Source organism: Magallana gigas, chromosome 7 (genome assembly GCF_963853765.1).
Source record: "Magallana gigas chromosome 7, xbMagGiga1.1, whole genome shotgun sequence".
Lineage (NCBI taxonomy): Eukaryota > Metazoa > Mollusca > Bivalvia > Ostreida > Ostreidae > Magallana > Magallana gigas.
This window is the reverse complement of record NC_088859.1, coordinates 6,524,248-6,548,259: the sequence shown is the minus strand read 5'-3', so window position 1 is coordinate 6,548,259 and position 24,012 is coordinate 6,524,248. Positions and strand designations below refer to the sequence as shown.

General features: G+C 32.7%; 2 protein-coding genes and 1 long non-coding RNA gene across 5 annotated transcripts; 2 read left to right on the top strand and 1 right to left on the bottom strand.

Moving 5' to 3' along the window:
- Positions 1-1,606: 1,606 nt before the first annotated feature.
- On the top strand, positions 1,607-23,400 carry LOC105328732 (synaptobrevin homolog YKT6). The gene is made up of 8 exons (XM_034457273.2): positions 1,607-2,037; positions 16,716-16,868; positions 17,145-17,227; positions 18,512-18,612; positions 19,461-19,519; positions 20,680-20,788; positions 21,127-21,228; positions 21,878-23,400. The coding sequence occupies exons 2-8, from the start codon at positions 16,765-16,767 to the stop codon at positions 21,911-21,913; spliced, it is 594 nt and encodes a 197-aa protein (XP_034313164.2). The 5' UTR covers positions 1,607-2,037; positions 16,716-16,764; the 3' UTR covers positions 21,914-23,400.
- Positions 2,815-12,751, top strand: LOC105336716 (uncharacterized). Of its 3 annotated transcripts, none has more exons than XR_004602610.2 (9): positions 2,815-2,995; positions 5,255-5,348; positions 5,709-5,894; positions 6,412-6,479; positions 6,826-7,021; positions 7,689-7,867; positions 9,073-9,225; positions 9,772-9,816; positions 11,292-12,751. It is a non-coding gene; the product is annotated as an uncharacterized lncRNA (long non-coding RNA). The 3 variants fall into 3 exon arrangements; XR_004602611.2 differs by lacking the exon at positions 2,815-2,995 and adding an exon at positions 3,836-4,016 and having other exon boundaries at positions 6,829-7,021; XR_010707986.1 differs by lacking the exon at positions 2,815-2,995 and adding an exon at positions 3,836-4,016.
- On the bottom strand, positions 14,063-15,359 carry LOC136270197 (uncharacterized). The gene has a single exon (XM_066067059.1). The coding sequence runs from the start codon at positions 15,286-15,288 to the stop codon at positions 14,254-14,256; it is 1,035 nt and encodes a 344-aa protein (XP_065923131.1). The 5' UTR covers positions 15,289-15,359; the 3' UTR covers positions 14,063-14,253.
- Positions 23,401-24,012: the final 612 nt, after the last annotated feature.

Genomic DNA, 24,012 nt, shown 5'->3' with positions numbered 1-24,012 from the left:
GGAAAATGTTTAAAATTCTTTTTTCTAAAAAACTGCAAGCTACATGTTGTGAGATTACTATGCAAGCATCCTCAAATATTGTTGAAATCGTCGATTGATACTTTGGGCCCCATGAGGGGTTTAAAGTTTAACATTGAAATATGTAGCGAAAATGTTTAAAATCTTATTCTCAAGAACTACAGTGCTACAAGTACAATCCTATAATTAGAAAGGATAGATTCTAAATCGTGGAATTGTGACCTTGGACTAATCTTGGGGGTTACAGGAGAGGTTCAATGTTTAACTTTGAAATATATTGGGAAATTAATGTACTACAGTTGTACAATTAAAGCTTCTGATATTAATATGGCAGCTCATTTCTTTTTGTGAAATCTTTATAAAGCTTTACAGAAATATAGAGATTGGGTTTTTTTCGTGGAATAATTACAGCACCAAAAAGTAAAAAGATGCAGTAAATTTAATTTCACTGAAAAACTATAGCTCAGATCATGGTGTTTACATTGTAAAATGAAGCTAACTGACAAATAATTGTATAATAAAATCATGTGTTCCATGCGCGGATCTAGAGGGGGGGGTCGGGGGGGGGGGTCCCGACCCCCCCTGGAAAATGAAAATTTATTAAATTTACATAGTAAAATTATCGCGAAAATATGCCTCGGACCCCCCCTGGCAAACACAATTATCCTTCGGACCCCCCCCCCTGGAAAAAATTTCTGGATCCGCGCATGTGTTCGGTCAGCTTGTGGAATGGATGACTGTTAAGGCAGCCATGTTACGATGTCCGCAACGTGCGTTTTCCAAATCGTGCTCTAATTTCTGATAAGTTTGTTGTAAAAGATTTTTTAAAGCCATTTTTAGATACCGGGTACTTAATTTGATATGTTGAGGAGCTGCTTATCTTCCTGGAATTATATTTGTTCAGGCTAAATTAAATATAAAAAATGTGTAATTTCAATAATTAAATGAATAATTTTCATAATCAGTTTCAATAATGTTCAAAATCTTATTTTTAATTAATTTCCCTTTTTACTTCGTGGCGGAAGATAGCAAAGATAATATTAATTGCTAGTCAAGAGAATTCGACGGACTTTGTCAAAACACCTTTTACTGTTTTTTTCCTTATTTTAAATTCAATTTTTTACATGGTCCCATAAAGAGGGAGGGGGCAACTCCATGTTATCCACGTTAATTCAATTTTTTGTATGTAAATTCTGAAAAATCTTTGTTGCGCAAAAAGCCCCCCCCCCCCACCCCGATGCTACGTACCTGCATACACTGTATTAACCCACAACCCACCCCCACCCCTTTTCTTAAAGACGTCTCGAGATTTTTAATTTTCAAAGTTGTTTTTTTTTGTATGTTTAATTAATTAATTGAAAGGGGCTGATACAGGAAGCGACCATGTACAAGCGACCCGCTAACGCGGGTTATGTATTTTTCTGCAATGTCGCTACCTTCATAACCCGCATGAATCATCAAAGAAAGCATTTTATTGTTTGAATACCCGATATATGCATATTTCAATAGCTAGGAAGTACGTCACACTATGGAGGTTTCCATATTACCTGTATAGGAAAAGCAGGTTTATCAATTGACTATACTGACCTATATACTAGATGTTCCAAGATGTTTATGCAGCACAATGTTCTAAATTGTTATACATATACTCATAAAAACATCAGAGTTTGAGTGGTCGATATTGATTACCAAGAATGAAAATCACAAGATTTCTCCCGTGGAACACCCCCTCTATCTTATCTGGTTAAAGAATGTGGCTAACTACGAAAAGTCTTGTAAAGAATTTGCATTGCTCATGGCTCGGAACAAAAAAACAAAAAAACAAAAAACTGGGATGATAAGTTCAGGACAAATGTGCCAGGTGTCCGAGAACAAGTATTGAAGATATGTCAGATTTTGCCTTCATAAATCTTCATAAGAAATTGGCTTTCAACTTTTGCTAATTTCTTCGGGTGATGATATTTTGAAGATATCTCTGAGTTTTCCATTACACCAATTTCAATTGCAACTCTTTGACAGGTATGTGTATTTTCATTAAATATTGTCAAAAAGGTAATGCATGGTAAAGTGGGACAGAGAATATAGGACCAATTCTGGTCGTGTGCTATGTAGTTCTCACCTATTTTAAGTGTCACAGTTGAATTTAAAAAATTAGGTGGTGGTGAGAAAAGGAACTACCGGTGTAAGGCCAAACATGTAAACATCATCTGACATGTAGATTTGTAGTATTAATTACTAATTTTATTTAAGGTGAAATTGGTATTGAATTGTATGGTGGCATATCTCTGCCCCTTGTGTGCAAGTTATATTTCTATCAAATATGTTGACATGCAAGATAAATATGTTGACATGCAAGATAGTTATGTCAACATGCAACATAACTATGTTGACATGCAAGAAAATTACAATCAAGTAAGAATTATAAAAAATTTCAAAAAATCTTAAATATTGCCCACATGTGACATCCAAGATGCTAGATGCTACTTATTTATGTCGACATGCAACTTATATATGTTGACATGCAAGATAATTATGTTGACATGCAACTTATTTATGTCGACATGCAACTTTGTTATGTTAACATGCTACTTATTTATGTTGACATGCAAGATAAATATGTTGACATGCAACTTGTTTATGTTGACATGCAACTTATTTATGTCGACATGCAACTTAGTTATATTGACATGCGAGATAAATATGTCAACATGCAACTTAGTTATGTTGACATGCAACTTAGTTATGTTGACATGCAAGATAAATATGTAGACATGCAACTTATTTATGTCAACATGCAACTTTGTTATGTTAACATGCTACTTATTTATGTTAACATGCGAGATAAATATGTTTACATGCAACTTATTTATGTAGACATGCGCGATAAATATGTTGATCTGCAACCGCCAAAGAGAAGACGTACGAAGTCTGCTGAAGTTAATTGCCGCCTAAATCCATGTGACAAGCTTAGCACAAGGTATGTGATTTTATTTATTTTGGTCCGTACAATAGCTATAGTCGATAACTCGATCTCGATAGTTTATATTTTAAACAGTACATTTTAATAGTTATTAATGTAAAATACATTATTATTTCCACTGACCCTTTACCCCTATTTTGTCATGTGTGCAATGACTTCCTTTTTAATCGATTTTGTAAGTGAAATACTTAACTCAAAACCATATTTCCTTCATTGATTTCAAAAAACGAATGTGGAGTGGACCTTTGTTCATTAGTAAAATTTTAGTTTGTAAAAATATAAATTTATAAAAACTAGCATAAGCTATAAGCTTATATGTCGAATACCCTCGCATTAGGGACATGAGTACACCATTATATATATACAACTGAGCATAGGCGTCGGAACCGGGGGGGGGGGGGGGGCTAGGGGGGGGGGCTTAGCCCCCCCCCCCCCCCCCAACTTTTTTTGCAAAGCTATACCTAACCATTAGAAACATAGCATGATAGAGGGTTCAGCCCCCCCACTTTTTCTGGCAGGAAAGAGTATTGTTCCTAAATTTACCTTGAAGGATTGAGAAGTTAGATTCAGAAGCATGCTAGCCCCCCCCCCCCCCCCCCCCCCCCCGGATTAGGAATTTCATGATTTTGGAAAAAAAAAATAGGTATACCCCCCCCCCCCCCCCGGATTAGGATTTCCATGATTTTGGGAATTACTTTTTTCTCAAAATTCCTGAGGATTAGTCTAGCCCCCCCCCCCCACTTTCAATTTGCTTCCGACGCCAGTGCTGAGTATATTTTTTAAACAAAATTAAGTGGTTTCAAATTCCGACACCTGTCATTAGGCCTAATCGTAGACCTATATTAAGATATTTTTTTAAATATAAAAAAAAATCATAAAAATATTTATTCACATTGTTATCCATCAAAGAACTCCATCCAACGTAACTGATCGGAATTTTACTCTCTACCAACCACCAATCTTGATGTTATAATTTATTTCGCTTTACGCTCGTGAATGCATGTTATATGGGACTGTCGTAAGTAATTTTATTCAACTTAAGCTTATATTCTTATTACCACAATAGTAGTTTGATCTTTTTCACTTCTGTATATGATATATTTTGACTTGGCAAACGTTATGTGTTTTTAAGCCTACATGATATTTCACCCAGATAATTTTGAGTCTGCGTGTTAAGGTTATTAACAAGAAGAAAAAAGTAGATGATAAGTTGAAAATATAGCCTAATTTATTCGTAAATGACGAAGCCCTCTCACGGGCCCGTGAGAGCGAAGCTCTCCCTACAGATAACACTTGTACATATGCCCAAATATTGAAATTACATTCTATACCCATGCACTTATAATGAACATGATGAAGTACAAAAACTTTTCCAAGATGGAGGAAAAAAGGATCACTACACGCGCAGTGACATCTACGGCTTCCATGTTCAATTTGGATCTCGTACAAACTTCACGTTTGGTGATAATCTATCAACTTTGTTTAAAGAGTGATAAATACATTCAGACTTATTAAGTGTGTTTTTGATGAAAAACTGAACTCTAAATTAAGAAAACAAATTTCGGTTTCCTACAACTTTCAACAGATGCATTAGATCCGATCAAATAAATTTCAGGACATCTGATTGGACCAAAAAAATCGTGTTTCAACAATTAAGCAGCTTTATTTCATTGTTATTCAAATAACATAATTTATTTTAATTGAGCTTGCTTTCAGATTACTTTTTGAAAACACCAAACACGATTTTTTTCTTCTACTTTCGTTTTTCAGGTTTCATCTCAAATCGTAGTCTGCCCTACTTGAACCCATGTCATTTCGTACCCAGATTTCGAATTATTTCTAAAAAACAAGAAAAACCCAAGTTACGACCAATAGCTAATTCAATAAAAACAAAAGATAATCAAAACTTAATTTTGTAGACATATCATAGTAATTGACAGACACATTGTTAAATATTTCCACATTCTAACACAACCCCCCCCCCCCCCCCCTCTCCAAGGTGTGAACCATTTTTATATGATTAATAAATACTTTAAGTCATGTTGAAATTACCCCCAATCTGCCATGAAAATAAAAGCAAATAGGGAAAATATTTGCAGCAATATGCATTATAAATACTTTAAAATTATTAGGGGGAGCTTAGGCCCCCCCCCCCCCCCTTTTTGTTGTTGCAAAGTTAGGCCTAACAAAGCATCCGAGAGGATATTGAATAAGACCTATTTATAAGTAAAGGACATAAATTGATACTTCTTTTAGATGGAGAATACAAAGGTTTTTAAAGTGTGGAACAACAATCGCACAGAGGGGCGATTGTTGGGGGCCAGCAAATTTCAAGAATTAAAGACCAAAGGTTAGATTTTTTTAATTGAATCTAAACTACATTCTAGTATTTGCCACTATATATTAATGATTCATCATTAATTACTTTCAAATTAGATGTATACCGTAATAATTATTGATAATGATATGTACTAGAGTACTGTATATGTACATGTGCAGGGTTGTCTCTAAAAATTGAAGTAGAATGAGGAAATTAAAAAGTAAAAGAAGACAGGGGGTCTAGCTTATAGCTAGATTGTGTTTGAAATGCAATAATAGCCGGGTAATTAAGTCATTTTAGGCGGGGGAATTCTCCGCCCCTCGGTTCTTAGAGACAACCCTGCATATGCACTCTATTTAATAGTATGACCGAGTCTTTTTTCAATTTCAGTAATTACAAAATTTGAATTGGGCGAAGAAACAGGAAATATTCGACTTGTTTTAAGTGATGGGTGTATAATAGATGACGAAGATGTTTTTCTACAACTTGAAAGCAACGAACTGTATGTCTTGAAAGCAGATGAAGTTTTAAACATCCCCCAAGCATTATCAACTGCATCAGGAGGGTCAGAAGCAGGTACGTGTGATGTGTTCCAAATATGCATAAAATCGTATCTTCCCAAGTCAAAAACTTGTCTTGGGAAGAGTGCTGCCATGCATGCATTCCTAAATGTTTATTTCAAGAATTCTCAATAATGTTTCAATTGCAATATGCAGTTGATTTAAAGAATGTTCATAACATTATTCAATATCATGGGATATAAACACTTAAAATTGGCATATTATTATCAAAATGAGTAATGATTATGGTATAATTATGGAAAGTGTTCAAGGTAAAGATTAACTTAATTAACTTAATTGATTTGTAGCACAATATATTTTATTAACAGGACTTTGCACATGCATGAAATAAAATAAAGTTAAAAATTAAGGAGTTTCACATTCAAATTATACTTTTTACATTTAATTTAAATTGCATAATTTAATGCATAGATGTACATGTTGTATACATATGCACAAGTGTATCTATATCTATATATAAACCACTGTAAAAGATATCAATCCTTTCATAATTAAAATTACTTTATTTGTAGGAATGCCTTCATCAAAGAGCGAACAGTTATCTGAATTAGTAAAAAGACTGCGTTCAAAACAATCGAAAGTAAGAATGTTATTACATCAATAGTGATTTTTTTTAGTTTTTAAATTTAAATGGAGCTTTCCTACAGTTTTGCTTGTCTACATGTATGTAAAAATGGAAATAGATTTTAATGACATACAATACAGGGTCTTGCAACTAAAACACTTAATTAACAAGTTTTACATTTAGAAGTAACATGTATCAAGCAATGTCTTATTTAGAAGTGAAAACAAAGAGGATTCCAAGATATTTGGTAGATTAGCGATTAATATGAAAAATTTTCAAACTTTACATTAAAAAAAGGAGGTGAATAGGGAGTGAAAATTATTATTTGTGCAATTAAAAAACTTAGTTAAATTAAATTCAGCAGAGACCATCGAAAAAGCAGAAGTCTACATCTATGACGTGCCACAAAGTTCAGCTTGGGTGGATGTTACATACAGGTACTAAGTTTACACAAGTGCGGACCTCCAGTGGTGGGGGGACGAGAATTGTGGAAATGGCAGATGCTTCAACATATGCGGAAATCAAAAATAGAGCGATAGAAATTTTCTTTCCAAATGGTAAGAGAAAAAGATTAATATCAAATGTAAAGAATATTGTGATATTGGAATGAAAAATATTGACTAAAAAGAAATTTAGTTGCAATTTATATTCTTATAGAAAGAAAAAGTACTAGAATAATAGTAAAGTAGCTAGTTCAATATTTAGAATTGATTATTTCAAAGAAATCTTTGAATCTGCCAGATATCAATGCATGTGTGCAACTTACATCTTACAGAAAATTGGTGAATTCTGAGTTTATAATTAGATTAATTATCCATATCATTAGTATATGCTTCAAGTGTTATATGTAACAACTGCAGTAACCTATCAACAACAATTATTTTCCTTCATTTTAACAAACAATCTCTCTCTCTCTCTCTCTCTCTCTCTCTCTCTCTCTCTCTCTCTCTCTCTCTCTCTCTCTCTCTCTCTTTGTGTTTGTGTAAAATTACACCCACCCACTTTATTGCATATAGATGATATTAAATTGTTACTTGGCATTTCATAATTAACTAAATTTTGTCAGTTTGTGGGCATTAAAAATAAATAAGAAAGAGAGAAAAGTCAAGTTAATGTAAGCTTTGGTTATAATTCAAGGTTAATTTTTAAAAATCGTGATTTGTGTGTTAGACTGTAGATCATTTCATAATATTCACTGCCTTTTTTTCAATTATATAATTATAGGTTCCAATATTAAAGGAAAGAAGGAAGATTTCGATCACCACCTTGGGGATTTTCAGGGCCGTTCCATTCCCCAAGATGGATTCACTCTTCAAATATACATAAACTCCATGAAAGCATGCAATATGACAGTTAAGCCACGGCTCTATCTTTTATCAAAGATGAAAGATGAAGAAAATGAGGTATAAATATTGTCTAATTGCAAATTTTTCTTATCTCTGAATTGAAGATTGATTTAAATGAGTTTTTAGAAGATACTGTGGAATCATTTAAATTCGTGGGGGCCAATTTTCGTGGATTATTACTTTTTTGCTCATTTGTGGGGATGTAATTTCGTGGATGCGTAGCCTACTGTTTCAGTACTAAAGATTGTTTACGTCGAGGATTTAAATTCGTGGGAGAGAGCTACCCACGAATTCCACAAAAATAATGAATTTTATTGATTCCACAGCAAATGAAACTAATTTTCTCAATTTGTACAAACCCTTTTAGCTCACCTGAGCTGAAAGATCAAGTGAGCTTTTCAATAACTTTTTGTCAGGCATCTGCCCATCTGTCTGTTTGTAAACATTTTACATTTTCACATTCTTCTTCAGAACAACTGGGTAGGGAGGGTTCACATTGGGGGAGGGGGTCAAAGTATTACATTGAAATATATAGAGAAAACACTTTTAAAAAATCTTCTTGTCAAAAACCATTTGGCCTGAGAAAATTGCATTTTGAACTTGTGTGTAAGGATCCTCAGGTTGTGTAGATTCAAGTTAATTAAAACAAATCATGATCACCCCTGCATGCATGAGTGTAGGGTAGGGACACAATAGGGGTTGAATTTTTACACTACGGAAGATTTTTAATTATTAGAAAAACATCAAATATTATGATTCAAGTATTTACCTAGATATGCAAACATTTTGACATATTGTTATTTCTTCATGGTTTACAATGTGACCCCTGATCAATTCTTGTGACACGTACACAAGGGGTTCAAAATCTGATGTAGGTTTATATATACATGCATGTACATTGTATGTATATATAAAAACATTAGTTTAAGATCTTCTTGAGAACCAAAATGCTTGACATGTGATATGATTATAAAATCATTGTGTTGCAAAAGGGGCTATATATGTTAAGTAAAAGTAGACAAATTGAAAACCTTTTTGTACTGACTACACGATCAATTCTACTACATTATCCAGATATTTTGTATATGACTCTATAAAGCTGATTTTATTATGGTTAATGTTGCTCAGGTGAACCGGGCCATATCTAAAAAATAAATGGTTAAGATGGTCTGACCATTTCAATCATATTTGGTTTCTTGCAGATAACTAGCAATGTGGCTTTCATGTACACATGTAATTATTATTTTTTTTATTTATACAAGGATGAAAGCTGGGAATTTGCGGAAGAAGTGGATGTTAATCCACCCATTTCCATTCTGAATGCGCCAGGAGTCTCAACTCAGAATCCACAAAGTCCAGCTAATTCACCCAGTCCAGCAGTGTCAACACCACATCAGCAGGAATCAATTCAAAATGTAACAAGTATTTTTTACCCTAATTTTTTGTTCTATTAGTAATAAATTGGTATTTATACCTGGATAATTAAAAATCAGTTTGTCTTTCTGTTGGCAAATCTAGGATTTAAGTTCGAAACTTTTTTATAGAGTTCACTTAATAAACAAATATTATAGACAAACATACAGACAAGAACAAAAACACATGATGTTTGTTCTTGTAACTGCATATATATTATTCTATAAACTAAGTTCATACCCTTTTTCTGAAAAGAGGATCTTTTCAGTATTTGTGTCAATGAGAATTGTAGATAAAAATTTCCAGGAACGAACATATTATGTACTAACTATGATTCAAATAAATTTGATGACATCCAAGTGGTCCATTTAATCCAATAAAATATTGCTACTACACATAGCTATAGCTAAATATTTTCACAATCCAAATTTTGTAAAGGAAGTGGAAAAATATTCATAACATTTAAGTGCATCATCTAGTATCTTAAAATTAAATGGAAAAAGTTTAGGAACTCATAAAAAGTGTCTTGCTTTTATTCACCCTCACAGGATGAAGAAAACAGTTGGGATCTTCCTGATCTTCAATCTCCTGTTGTAAGTATTCTTTTAACTTCATTAAAACTGCAATGTAGCATAACATTATACCCCAGCTCCAAAAGAGAGGGGGTATATTATTTGTTATCTACGTTCAATCAAGGTGTACAGGGAATCACCCTGGGTTGTGTTCCATACACCCTGAGGCCAAAGGGTGTATCAGGTACCAACTCGGGGTAAATCCCCATACAACCGGCCTTGATTGTCCCTGACTATAAAGAATTTATTTTCCAGCTATGTAAATCAAATTAATCTATTTCCTATGTCCAATCAAGGGTGTTATACACTTTTAAGGTATGCCATTTACGCATTTCAATTTGATGCATTGTGATGTCACATTTAATGCATTATGATGTCATGTCTTTTTTTTCCTCCGTCTCGAGTATGGCCGGTGTCTGGAAATTTACACCTGGCTTATTAGCCTATCAAATGAAGCTACATAGGAAATAAATTGTTTTACCCTTATGTGTGTGTCTCTTGGTCTGTGTGTCTGTGCGTAACAAATATGCCATATTGTTGTATCCTTATTTGAACCAATAAGCAGTCAACTTAAATGACGATTTTGTTTATCTTTAGCTTAAAGGATGACTGCACTTAGTGCTGGGTTTTGGGTCTCTTTTGGTTGCTTCTGTTGTGTTCATTATCCTATATAGTGAGCAAATACCATGCTACCTTACACATCATGTGATATAATTTTGTACTAGTATTCACAAAGTTAACTGAGGTGAGAAATCATGTATTTTTCCTACAGGTTACAACAGAGAAAACAAAAGTAAGATGAAGCAGTTTTTTCTCATGAGAGCATGTTTGTCTATGATTAATCTCCCTTTAACACAATTTAGATAATGCAAATACCCTTGGTATACAACTACTGTTTAACGGAGAACAATAGACAAACATGTCCTGACTTTGTATGAATTATTTATAAAAATGGTTGTCCTCATTTAATATCATAATTATGGAGATTCAAGAAATCATGAAGACCCCCACCTTTGAAAACAAATTCGTAATTGGTAACAATATACTTTTATTTAACGCAATTACGTAAAGTTGCAGTTTGGGTGTTGACAATTTCTGCAATTGAAAGAAAAATTCTTCTTTCAACAGTTTATTTTCTTGCAAATATTGCATGCACTAGTACTTAAGTGCAGTCATCCTTTTCATACAAATTTTCGTCAGATTTCTCATGTGAACAACTAATAGTCACAGATGTTTGAAATTTCAAAACACACTTTGTTTAGGTACGTATGCCATATAATGGGATCCATTTTTGTACGTAATGATTAGGGGTTAAATTTCTGTTAAATGACGACTTTGCTGATGTTGTATATTCAAATCAGAGCGGGGATATCACTAGTGAGTGAAAGATAGCTCACAGATATTTTGTTCATTTTAAATGTTTAACTTGGTAAATTTGTACTGATAACAGACTTAACTGGTCCAGTTATGTTATGAATATTTATATTTATCTCTAGGTGTTGAGAATGCCACAAGTCCCAACCTGCACAATATGTACAGATCGGTTCTGCGATACATTTTTTGTACCATGCGGCCACATCGCTTGTGCAGTGTGTACTGCTGAACTGGAGGAGCGGGGTAGTCAGTGCCACATCTGCAGAGAGTCGTTTACATCAACTTCAAAACTCTTTTATTAGATTAAGTGTAGATGTTAAAAAAAAATTGACTGAATTTCAATTGTTTAGGCTAAATAATGTCAAGCAAATAGAGTTTAATTGTGGTTGAAATATACAAGCAAAATTTACTTTAATATACTGTTGAGGTTGTACTAATATTCTAGATTCACAATCTCTGAAATTCAGATTTGAAGAGAGAAAAAAATTATAACTCGAAATAAAAAAACTTAACTTACTGCTATGACAACAGAAAAAATATTAGCTTCTCCAAAAATGAGCTAATATGCTCTTGTTTAAATTTTTTATTATGAATTTGAGCAAAACAATATTTTACATTTATATGTAGACTGTATAGAACGCTATACAATTTGATTAGGAAATACATGTATCATGTTTGAAATTTTTGGACATAAAATATTGAGAGTATAAGCAGTAAGGTTGTGATCTTTTTGATAGGAAAAGGAGAGCCTCTTTATAACATCTTTATGCATTTATGCATTTTTTTCATATTGCATAGTGTTTTGGTGAATAAAAGATTCCATCATGTGCTAGCTTTGCTATGGATTGCTTTTCAATTCACATAAATGTAGAAACAAAGGATGTTGAAATTTTAATGCATATTTTGTCAAATTTTTACCAAACTGGCACATACTGTTCATGCTTTTAATATGTAAAGTTGATAATTTTAAAAAGAAAAGAATTGTTTCAAGGATTATTTGAAAAGTTTTTTCTAAACCTAATTTTTTTAGCTTCTATTGTTAATAAATCTAGCACCAATTTTAGCAACCCCCTCCCCTTATGCTCTTGGTTGCCATGGAATTCATCAGCTTTCCTTTAACCTGTATGCAAATTTCATACTGGTACAGTGCATGTCTATGGATCATTATATGAATTATGAAGACAGTTTTGATATACAGGTTAAGTTAAGGACTCATGATTATTGTTTATAGTCAAGTGACTGCAACCAGTAACAGTTTATAATGACTCATATAGCTTAAACAATTAAGCTATTTTTTATGATTTTCAATTATTATTAATTTTTTTGCTTGTTTACCTCAACATAAATAAATAGTTGATTTTTTTTATCAAGACACTTGAAGATATATCTAAGTGATCTGGTATGATTTATTGTCATTAATTTTAATTTTTTCCCCATATTGCCATTTTTTTTTATTTGGTTGTAGTAGTCCAATTAGCAAATTAATGTAAAAAAACAAACACATTTTTTTGTATTTTATTTCAGTTAGTCTTGTAATTTATCATAGTTAAGCAACATTTAATTTTTTTTTAAATAAATCTTAATAACCCATGTTTGATTTTTTTTAATGAGTTGTGCTTCCAAATCTGTAAAAAAAAATTTCATTCAATGAATTATGCATAGATCTGTTCCGTGCATTGATATGCCTTCATTTACACTCCTAAAATTATGATATTGACTTTAAATTATCGGATTATTATCGCACTGAAGCAGTAGTGTGCGTGTAATTTTTAAAAAGTAAATAACCAAAGTGAAATCACAAATCGATGCAAGTGCCAGAAGACCCAGGAATGGCAAAAAATTCACAGGCAATATGATCAATTTGTGATTTCATTTTGGATAAATACTTTTTTGAAATATGACCGATTTTAAAAATGGTAAAATTTTGAATCAAATGATTAAATTTGAATGCAAAAGAAATTGTGTGATACATAACTTTGAACAATTGTGCGTGCCTGCAGATTTGTTACTACCCAAGACAATGTGCAATGAGGCACGTATCTTGGGTCTTTTTACATTGGTAAAGTTGATGTTTATGACCGAAAATTCATTAAATCTGATGTTGCAGTTTAAATAATTTTCTCTAATGTTAGGTGGACAACAAGGTATATATGCATTTCCTTAGATGAAATGTCATGGCGATTGAGAAACGTGACTGTAGACTATGAAACATTTTAGGGCCTCTCTCTGCGGGCGGTCTATCGTAATTGGTGTGTCCGTCCGTCCATCTGTCCATCCGAGGTCTCATTTAAGGGTATACAGTGACCTTAAACTATGTTCTAAGATCAAGGTTATAGCAGAATTGTAAACAAATGAAAAATCTTTGTCCGAAGCACATCTTTTCTTCTTTTCGTCCAGTCTGGCTCATATTTCACCCACATAGTTTTTGTGATTAAAGGATGTACTCTGACCTTGAATAATATTTTCTATTTGCTTAATCTTATTCAGAACCAAAAATAAATGCTTAAGGTAAGGGTAATGAGACTGGAATAATAAAAACAGGACAATTTTTAAGTTACAGGTCAATGTCGAAGCAAAATGCTGTGAAATACTTTTTATTCTATTATTTGTCCATATTTGAGCGGGGCCCTTTGAGATGGTCACCATCTCAATTATATATAACATAGCATTCATGAATTCAGTGATGTTCTTCTTGAACAATTTCAAGATATAAAGGCAAAGCGCAGTAAATTAATTTAATATTTTGAACAATAAAAATGGTAATATAAAGTGTGACCAAAATCTAACTATGTCCTTTTTAATGTCAAGTAGGTATGTTCTGAATGAGGGAGAATAGATCTAGAGATTTTATTATTAACAATGCATTATCTATGACATGTTCATTTAAAAAGGAACTTTTTTTTAAAAATTTTTAACCTTAAATTACAAGTTTGTCCTACTTTACTAGTACTTCGAATTTGCAATTAAATAAAAAATCTTCACAAAGATACAATTTCTAATTCCTTTATCAAACAATATTTATAACATACGAAAAAGATACCTCCTTATAACCACATGAGTCAAATCTATGTATATACATGTAATTTATAAGCGATCTACATAGTTTGTTATACGGATAAAGAGTTCTGTTGCTTCTTCTACTGTGTTTGGTGGGTAATTCAAACCGTTTTCAATTCTTATTTGAGTACCAATAACTTCAAATTCCATCGAAACACCATTTGCAGGAGGGTAGGCACAATATTCTTGTTCTATGCCATTCAGATTACCAGGTATAGGCATTTTATAATCTCTTGTTTGGTAAATTTCGGGCTGAAAATACATAACATCTGGTTTTCCAGACGGACAATCTGCATTGCGGTTTCTTCTAATTGTGTGTTCATTCCAATGCTGTATAACTCTGTACAATTCCCTGTTGATAATTGGTAAGAAACAATACCTAGCACACTCTAGGTGAACTACATCGGATGTGTCAAAAACACCCAGATTATCCATATCCTTAAAGTAATTTATCCAAAAATTGCCACACATTTCCCGTAAACACCGCCAAAATCGCTCTATTCTTGTATTTCTATATGACGATCCATACCTAAAACTTGATAGTCCTTGCAGAGGATCCTGGTGATTCCATCGCAAAGCGTATTGCAAATCTCGAACTATGCAGTTCTCAGTACCTCTGTCCGCGTATACGACCACAGGAACCCCGTTTATTTCTTTGATATAGTCTATATAAAATCTGGATATATATTCAGGGTTTTTGTTAGAATTGCAAGCTCTAAGCCAGAGAATACGTCTTGAAAAGCCATCTACACAACCATGAATGGAAATTCCAAATGGTTTCAATTTGTCCCAGCCATCTAGATGAACACAAAAATTGGGCCCTTCGTTAATGTACCTTCTACGCTGAAGACGACGTTGTCTACGTCTTATTACACCTTCTGCGTCCAAAACAGTTAATGCAAGGCGCACCAATTCACAAGACACATTGAGGTCATGGTCGACTAGCAGACGTCTCCTCATTCCTCTATAGCCAATGTCACCGCCCGAGCCTGAAAGTTCATGTAAAATAGCCGTTACAATGTCCTCCAAACGTGGCTGGTTATTTCGTCTCGTTAGATTCATTTCCCTTAAAACTCGATGAATTTGTCTCGCACTTAAAGCAGTGTTATGTCTGCTCGCAAGAAATCCAATGATTTCCTGAATAGTATAACCAGAGTGGTAATAAACAGCAATCATATCATTTCTACTGAGGGGTAGTCCGTCCACAACCAAACGTTGAGCCATAGCAGGTGTATAGATATTTTCACCCATTGTATCTTTATTTTTTTGCTGAAAAAAGTAAAATAAAACACACACTTTATACCCAGTGAATTTTTTGTTTTGGTTTCTACATGTGTAAATGTACATCAAACTATTAAGTAATTCTATAAATACTAGTATACCACGATTTGGCTTGCAAGCGTTTTATTATTATATCAAAAATTTTCAATTTAAATAAAATTAACATGTAAGGTAGTGAAGTACTAAAAGCGCTGTTATATTATATATATATAATGGCTACAAGAAGTACTCATATCATTTAAGAATTAGACACTGACCAAAAGAGAAATTAACACCAAGAATAATAATCAGGTAGGATTAAAAAAAGACCAGATTGCTCAATCAAAAGATCTTCATTACATCAAATATCAGTTTTATATTAGATCTAAAACAAGAGTTTTACCTTGTCGGTTGTGGGAGAGACACGATCGATGACGTCCCAAAATGTTAGTTTCTCTATCACTGCAACCACAGATTTGATTAAACTATACCCTCTTTCAAACGAGCAGCATGCAAGAATGAAAAAGTTGCATATTGACATAAATAAGTTGCATGTCAACATAAATAAGTTGCATGTCAACATAACTAAGTTGCATGTTGACATAAGTATGTTGCATGTCAACATATTTATCTTGCATGTCGACATATTTATCTTGCATGTTAACATATTTATCTTGCATGTTAACATAACTAAGTTGCATGTCGACATAAATAAGTTGCATGTCGACATACGGAGGTCGCATGTTAACATAATTAAGTTGCATGTCGACATAAATAAGTAGCATGTCAACATAACTAAGTTGCATGTCAACATATTTATCTCGCATGTCATCATAACTAAGTTGCATGTCAACATAAATAAGTAGCATGTGAACATAACAAAGTTGCATGTTGACATAAATAAGTTGCATGTCAACATATTTATCTTGCATGTCAACATAAATAAGTTGCATGTCGACATAAATAAGTAGCATCTAGCATCTTGGATGTCACATGTGGGCAATATTTAAGATTTTTTGAAATTTTTTATAATTTTTATTTGATTGTAATTTTCTTGCATGTCAACATAGCTATGTTGCATGTTGACATAACTATCTTGCATGTCAACATATCTATCTTGCATGTCGACATATTTGATAGAAAAAAAACTTGCACACAAGGGGCAGAGATATGCCACCATAGAATTGACAGTCTTTCTCATGATATTTTCATACTTATCGTATTTTCAGATTTAGACATCAGTTGAGTACAATATTTATCTGAAAGGATCAAGCCACCATGAAGCTTTACTGCATAGCCGTTCTTCATAAAGGGGAGACAAAAGTGAACCCCTTGGCCTCAGCACATGAATTATCATCATTTGGATATTTTCAAAGATCTAGGTACACATATTTTTCATGTGTGGATATTTTATGAATCGGTGCTTGCAGATTGTTGTGAGAATATTAAATTATGCCATTATATGTAAATAATGTTAATAAGAACAATATACAAATCATGGAGTTTAATATCTTCTACAGTCACTAATATTAATTTATACAGAAATGTTCAGTACGGAGAAAAAAAATAGTTGAAATTCAGAAATTTCATTTATGTCTTTATTTTAGGGGTGGGTTAATGGGTTATGCATGATATAGTATTGTTTCTTATTTTAACAGTGTAAAAGAATTTATGGACTTCACATGTCAAATTGTGGCAGAGAGAACAATGGTTGGATCTAGAGCATCTGTGAAGGAACACGGTTTGGTCAAGGCTCATTTCTTATTTCACTCACTTAAGGGTGATGTGCGGCCATCTTGTATTAATACATTTGAGGATAAGAATGTAAACATTCTTTAAACTGGCTTGTTTCTACCCGAAAGTAGCCAAATATGTGGCCAAAAAGATGTAAAAACAATAAATATGAAGTCCTACATATCATTTTGTTTGAAAAATATGCATACAAGAACAGGACAACGCCTTTATAATCACTCAGAACAGCTGCCGAACTGCACAGCTAAAGACTTATTTTTAAGATTTAAAAATCTGAAAAAATATGAAGGGGGTTCATTGGTGTCCTCTCTACAACCATTTGTTAAGGAAAAATTTGAATTTTGCTCATTTAAGTTGTAACTTTGGCTCATCATAGGGTACCCTATTTATATCAGTCGGCATGGGATCTATTTTTAGAACAAGAAAAATCCAGTCTAAACTTAGTACTCCTGTGTCTATGGAAACACATTAACGTTATATTTTCATAGAAAAAAATTAATGTCAATTCAAAACAATACGTTTTGAATTTTATATACATCTCTATATCTGTCCCATGTGTGTTATATGGAGATTTTAGGGGACGGGGCCCCCAAAAGTGATTGTCTAAATCAAAGTATACATATTGCAATGAAAATATATCTGCAACGTACCTCCATAGACACGGACAAATATATCTTGTGGTTTTTGAGGTCCATTTTAAGAACAGGGTACCTTACTTTGAGACAAAGTTACAACTTAAACAAGCAAGCTTAGACCTTTTTCTCAACAAACGGTTGTAAAGAGGACACCAATAAACCTCCTTCATATTTTTTAAAATGTTTAATTCTTCAAAATAAGTCTGTTGCAGCGCAGTTCGACAGCTGTTTTAAGTTATTGAAAGGGCATTGTTCTGATCTTGTATGCATACTTTTCAAACAAAATGATATGTAGGACTTCATATTTATTGCTTTTATATCTGTTGGCAACACTTCTGCTCATGCAGTTTCGGCCAGAATAAACCAGTTCAAGAAATGTTTACAAGATCATTGAAGATGGCCGCACACCCCTCTTAATACGATTTCTGTATTTAAACACAAAAAATGGGAGATCTTCAACCATTTTTGAATTTTTTGGAGAATAACATATAACTTTTTAAATGTAGATAGAAAATTTTAATTTGAAGAAAGAAGATATGAATATATCAAAGTTTAATGGCTTCATATGTATTGAGAGTCTTAAGACATCAACAATTAAGATTACGTACCACAATGATGTTGTATTAAATATTTTTCAGAGTACATTTGCCACGTATATGTCAGAAGTGATTGTCTAACGGGATTAGTGATTGCAGATCATGAATACCCACAGAGAGTGGCCCACACTCTTATCAATAAGGTATGTTAGAACATTGAATTAAAGTCTATCCTTTTACAAAACTGCAGGAAACCACCTGAAAGCTTTATAAAATCTTATATTTATTTAAAGTAACAATGTTATAATATATAAATAGTGCCTGTTTGGGAGGGTAACAGTTGAAATTGACACCCCGAGAAAACCATTGTCAACCGACGCGAAGCGGAGGTTGACAATGGTTTTCGAGGGGTGTCAATTTCAACTGTTATCCTCCCAAAAAGGCACTATTTATTTTGTTATACTGAATGTCTTTTTAAGAAAATTTTACTGCTTTTATATAGGAATAACGTGAATTCTACAGCGAACCGTACGCGCATAATTTTCGCGCATTTAACATTTTTTAATGTTACCCGTTGCTAAGGGCGTTACTAACGCTGAGGGTAATAGAAAATATTATTAACTGCGTCTTAACCAATCAGATTTCAGTATTTAACATGAAAGTATAACAATACCAATTGACATTTAATTAAACGCGAATAATTTTTATGGTAAATCACAAGAAGGAACCCTTTAGGATTTTATATAATCTAGCTGGCTTTCATTTTTTAACAGTCCTGAACTATATGGAATTATTAGAAAAGTTTTGGTGATCCTGATATTACATGTATATCCATGGGGTTTGATACAAATCGGCAGAATTAAGTAATTACATAAAATTGGGAATCTACAGTATGTATAAATAATTGTTGGGAAATGAAGATTATTGTAAATTTATAGTTTATCCTAAAATATCCAGGTACATAAACTACATAGGCATTTTTCTCCTCAGATGTGGTATTATACAATTATGTAGAACATGTATGTATTAATGCTTTTAATGTATTTAATAGGTTCTGGAAGAATTTACAGGTAAAGTTCCTAAGTCACAGTGGCCAACAGCTAATCAGAGGTAAATGGGTGTTCAGTTTAAAGTTATGGTTGTTATTTAATATGTTTAAGGTGAATTTTGAAAATAAAAAAAAAGTTTGACCAAAAAATGGGAGAGCTGTCATGATGTTAAGATTTGTCACCTTTGTCATTCTCTCCCTTAGGCTAATTTAAAGACTTCTTATTTCTATGATATCGGGTTATTTATCACAGGTACTTATATCTGTGATATACCGGTAGTTGTTTTGCAGAGTGCATTGATACTGTTCCAAGTATGAAGTTTGAAGCATTGGCATTTGCATGATGCTTTAATATTTATGGTTTACCGCATCTCATGTGGTTTTTCATTGACATGTTTTCAATTAAACAATAAAATGCTTTCTTTGGTGATTCATTTGAGATATGAAGGTTGTCACATTGCAGAAAAAAACATATAACCCGCGTTAGCGTTAGCGGGTTATGTAAATATTGTTTGCAATGATCGATACCTTCATAACTCGGATGAATCACCAAAGAAAGCATTTTATTTTAACATCTTTCATTTAGCTAATGAATGGATTGATTATGAAAAGTAAGTAAAATTCATTTATTTACTGTTAATGTACATAAGTACGTTAGTTAAAAGAAACAGCCAAATCGTCTCCTGTGATACTTTGAGTCTGACATCACCATGATTATTTCGTGCAGTTCTCGATTTTTTTTTTTTGGGGTCGCTGTAGGTTTCGACCAATCGATAAACAGGGCGTATCAATTTCTGTCCTGTCAGTTTCTTGTCAGCTTCAGCCGCTGTAAATTTCGACCAATCCATAAACGGGGCGTGCAGATTTCAGTCTGGCTGTTTCTATAGAGCTATGAATTAACAACATGTATAAGTTTCCGTAAGAAATAGAGGGGATGTAAATATATAGAAAATTATGTTTTTGTCTGGTTTTCTGTCAATGAATAATGCAATCTTTTCTCTCTTATGATTATATTTGTATAAATATTTATTGTTTAAATGCGTATGGCGTTGTGCGAGTGTTTAAATTAATGCACCAATTTCCTGTCCCATGAAAATTGGGATTATTTTTATGAAATTGCATGTTTGTATAAGAAGAAGCATTTCTGAATGAATAAGGCACTAGAATATATTGATTTTATACGGATATTTAAGTATTGATTAGGTTTATTCCTTTTAAGTAGGATAGTGTATGGAGAGTTAGCCGATTACCTTCAGAAATACCAGGATCCCAAGCAAGCAGATTCAATGACCAAAATTCAGAGTGAATTGGATGAAACAAAAATTATTCTGGTAGGTGATTTAATTCATTCAAGAAAATGACCATTGTAGTTAACACTCCCTTGCACAAGCAATCCTTTGCAGAATAAGTTAATATTAATTTTGATACAAATCAAAAGTATTTTCATTTAGCAGTGGATCAGTGAATAAAGATATCTGTTTTTGAGTTTGTAATGCAATGGATTCGTCCAAGTAATGATTAAAGAAGCATTACTGTAGTACTTTACTAGTATTTCTATGAAAGGTATGGATAAAGGTGTACCAACGTTACACATTCAGAAACATTTAATGTATGCAAGTATTTAATGATTTCAATGCTATATTGATATTTCATGATGACATTTTGACAGTACGACACGATAGAGAAGTTTCTGAAGCGGGGGGAGAAGCTCGAAGATATGGTGGACAAGTCGGATAGACTCAGCATGCAGGCCAAAGCTCTTTTCCAAGTAGTAAGTTTGCCTACATTTCTTATATTATTTCTTAAAAGCTGGTCATCCACACTTTCGGAATAAGTCTTTCAAATTAGTTCAAACTTTAAGTGTGGTTTTTTTTTTTTTAAAGAATTTACACTCCAGCATTAGCACAACTTGAAAATGATAGAAAAAAGGTTTTTTTTCTTTTTCTTTTTTTTTTTTGGGGGGGGGGGGTGAATTTCATTATTTTATCATCATTAATGAAAACAAGTTATGGTTGTATTAGAACTTGGAATTTGAGGTTCAGTAGTATGATGTCATATTCGCTAAGCTTCAGATTTAGAAATTAAACAATTTCATAAAACACATAAATCTCTATGTTGTGACATGCTGTCGATTAGGGATATTGTCACAGGTTTCCTAAGGTCAAGTTTTAAGGTGAAAACATAGTACCTACCATTTAATTAATCTTTTATAAATTTATTTCAATAATCACAATTAATTCAAATCTTGTCTCAGGAAAAAAGCACTTATCACGCATGCTGTTAAATTACATGTATCTATTTAATTTTTTAAAGTCTCTCAAACAAAGCTTAGAGACTTACTGTGTTTTTCCACATTTAGATAAATTTCATTATTTGCTCTGTTCTCTACAAATTCATAATTTACTCTCTTTTTTCTACAGGCAAGGAAGACCAACTCCTGCTGTGTAATATTATGATCACACTATTCAGTAGAGAAGCATTGTTTTATCTGTTCATTTTACTACATTTACATATATGTGCTCTTGGTACAGCACAGACATAGCAGATTAATGATACACAAGCAGTTATTATCAGTACTTTGTGGAAAGCTTCAGTTCTTGCTTTTGAAGATGACTACCTACATGTAGGGACCACGTCATACTGCAATGTTGAATATTTACAGCTAGTGTCATTTATATTGATTTCCTATTTGTGTCAGGAAGTTTTTAGTTTTTTATATTAATTAAAGCTTATAATACATGTAGTTTATTTCACTTTTTTTTTTGTTTTAACAAAATGATGATTATATGTATTCAATATTTTTAAAAAATGTGTATCTTGCATTTTAAACAGCATGTGATTTGATAAATGACATGATTTAAATGCATTGTTTTAAGTTCTTTGTTTTTTCTTATGAAAACTCCCAGATCATCTAAAAGGTGCTGATGTCTACCCTGACTGCTTTCTATTTTTGAATTACCCTGTATTACCTTGTTCATGTATACAGTTTCAAAGCAGATGTCTTTCAGGTTTTATTTATGCTTTGTCAGCAACTCTATTTTTAATTTCAACACATGTATTATTTTTGCGTTCCCTCTGAAGTGTGGTCAAAAGGTGGTTAGATTTTGAAATTACATATGTTTAAATTTATCTGTCATTTTCAACTCATTATATCCCTAAATGTCATAACAATGCATTACACTGAAAATAAGAATTATTTGAAGATAGATATCCATGAATACCTTTGAATTGTTTGGAAAAAAAATTGAATGGCCATCTCACTACCTACTCAGATGATACATGCCTTTGTGTAGTTAAACTTGGTGATTTCATTAGTTTTTTTCTTCCTTTTTGGGAGTTGATTTTAATCAACTCTCCTATGCAGTTACTCAGACAAACCGAAAGTGAAACAGTGTTTGGACCTCAGCACAAATCATTGCTGCTGACAAGACTTAGTTCTTGAAAAAAATTGATAAATTCTATGTATGTATGCTAAAGCATTGTTTTTCAAGGAAACTTATCTATAAATACCTTGAAAATAGTCAGATTTTAAATGGTACGACTATTTTTTGTATTCGTAAGTATTCCTACGCCAGAGTTCAATATAATCTCGTTCAACTCGACGTTCGGCTGTCTCCGTAAATCCTTGTCGGAGATTTACGGTGTCAGCTGAGCGTTTGGTTGAACGAGACTAGAGTTCAATATTGCTTGGATCCATACAATTTTCGAGAAATATTTCTATTACTGATACATACATGTAGCTTGATTGAATTAAACATGATTGCTATGGGGGTTTCTCGACATTCTCATCGAAAAAGTCCAAAAATTCATATTATAAAAATGTGCGTAATTCAAATTAGAAACTTGTCATGCAAAATAACATATCATTGATTTTAAAATAAATAAACATCGACAAAATCAACTCCCGTCAGTTCTTCAGTACTTTGATTTTTTTTTTGGGGGGGGGGGGGGGGGGGGGTTACACTCATATTTATAATGGTGGTTTAACTAGCTAATTGTGGGAGAATATCCTTCATAACAGGGATTTTACAGAAGAGCTATTGTAACAGCATAATCGTAAACCACAGCCAACATGTACAATCATCTGAGATATATGTGGTCATTTGATTGTGGTTTACATTGTTTTAAATATTCATCTGTTAATGGATTTGAACATTTATATATTATGGTAATTTCATGAAATATCAAGTCAGTAACACATGTCTAGTTCATATTTGTTATTTTGATGTTTATACAATAAAATAATAAAGATGGTTTTAGTTTGGTGCCTAGACACCAGGATTTCATAGTATAAGTCAGTAATGTATTTAAGAGAAGGTGAAGACTGTACTTGTGAATATCTATGTATTTTGTATGTGTATTTATGAATATTTGATACTGAAACCTGTAACTATACATATAATTTCATCACATAGAACTTATGTACATTGTGTAATATTGATTTTATTTTGTACATAACATCATAAGAAAACATTCTTGGAAGCCAGAGTGAAATAAAATATAAAGACTTAGATTTCTTGGGAATTTTTATATGAAGATGAAGACTTATGAGTAA

Bases quoted from the DNA above. Each gene is read 5' to 3' on its own strand.
- LOC105328732 (XM_034457273.2), top strand. From the start codon at position 16,765: ATGAAGCTTTACTGCATAGCCGTTCTTCATAAAGGGGAGACAAAAGTG. The intron at 16,869-17,144 runs GTACACATATTT...TTATTTTAACAG, and splicing joins GGATATTTTCAAAGATCTAG to TGTAAAAGAATTTATGGACT. The intron at 19,520-20,679 runs GTAAATGGGTGT...CCTTTTAAGTAG, and splicing joins TGGCCAACAGCTAATCAGAG to GATAGTGTATGGAGAGTTAG.
- LOC136270197 (XM_066067059.1), bottom strand. From the start codon at position 15,288: ATGAATCTAACGAGACGAAATAACCAGCCACGTTTGGAGGACATTGTA.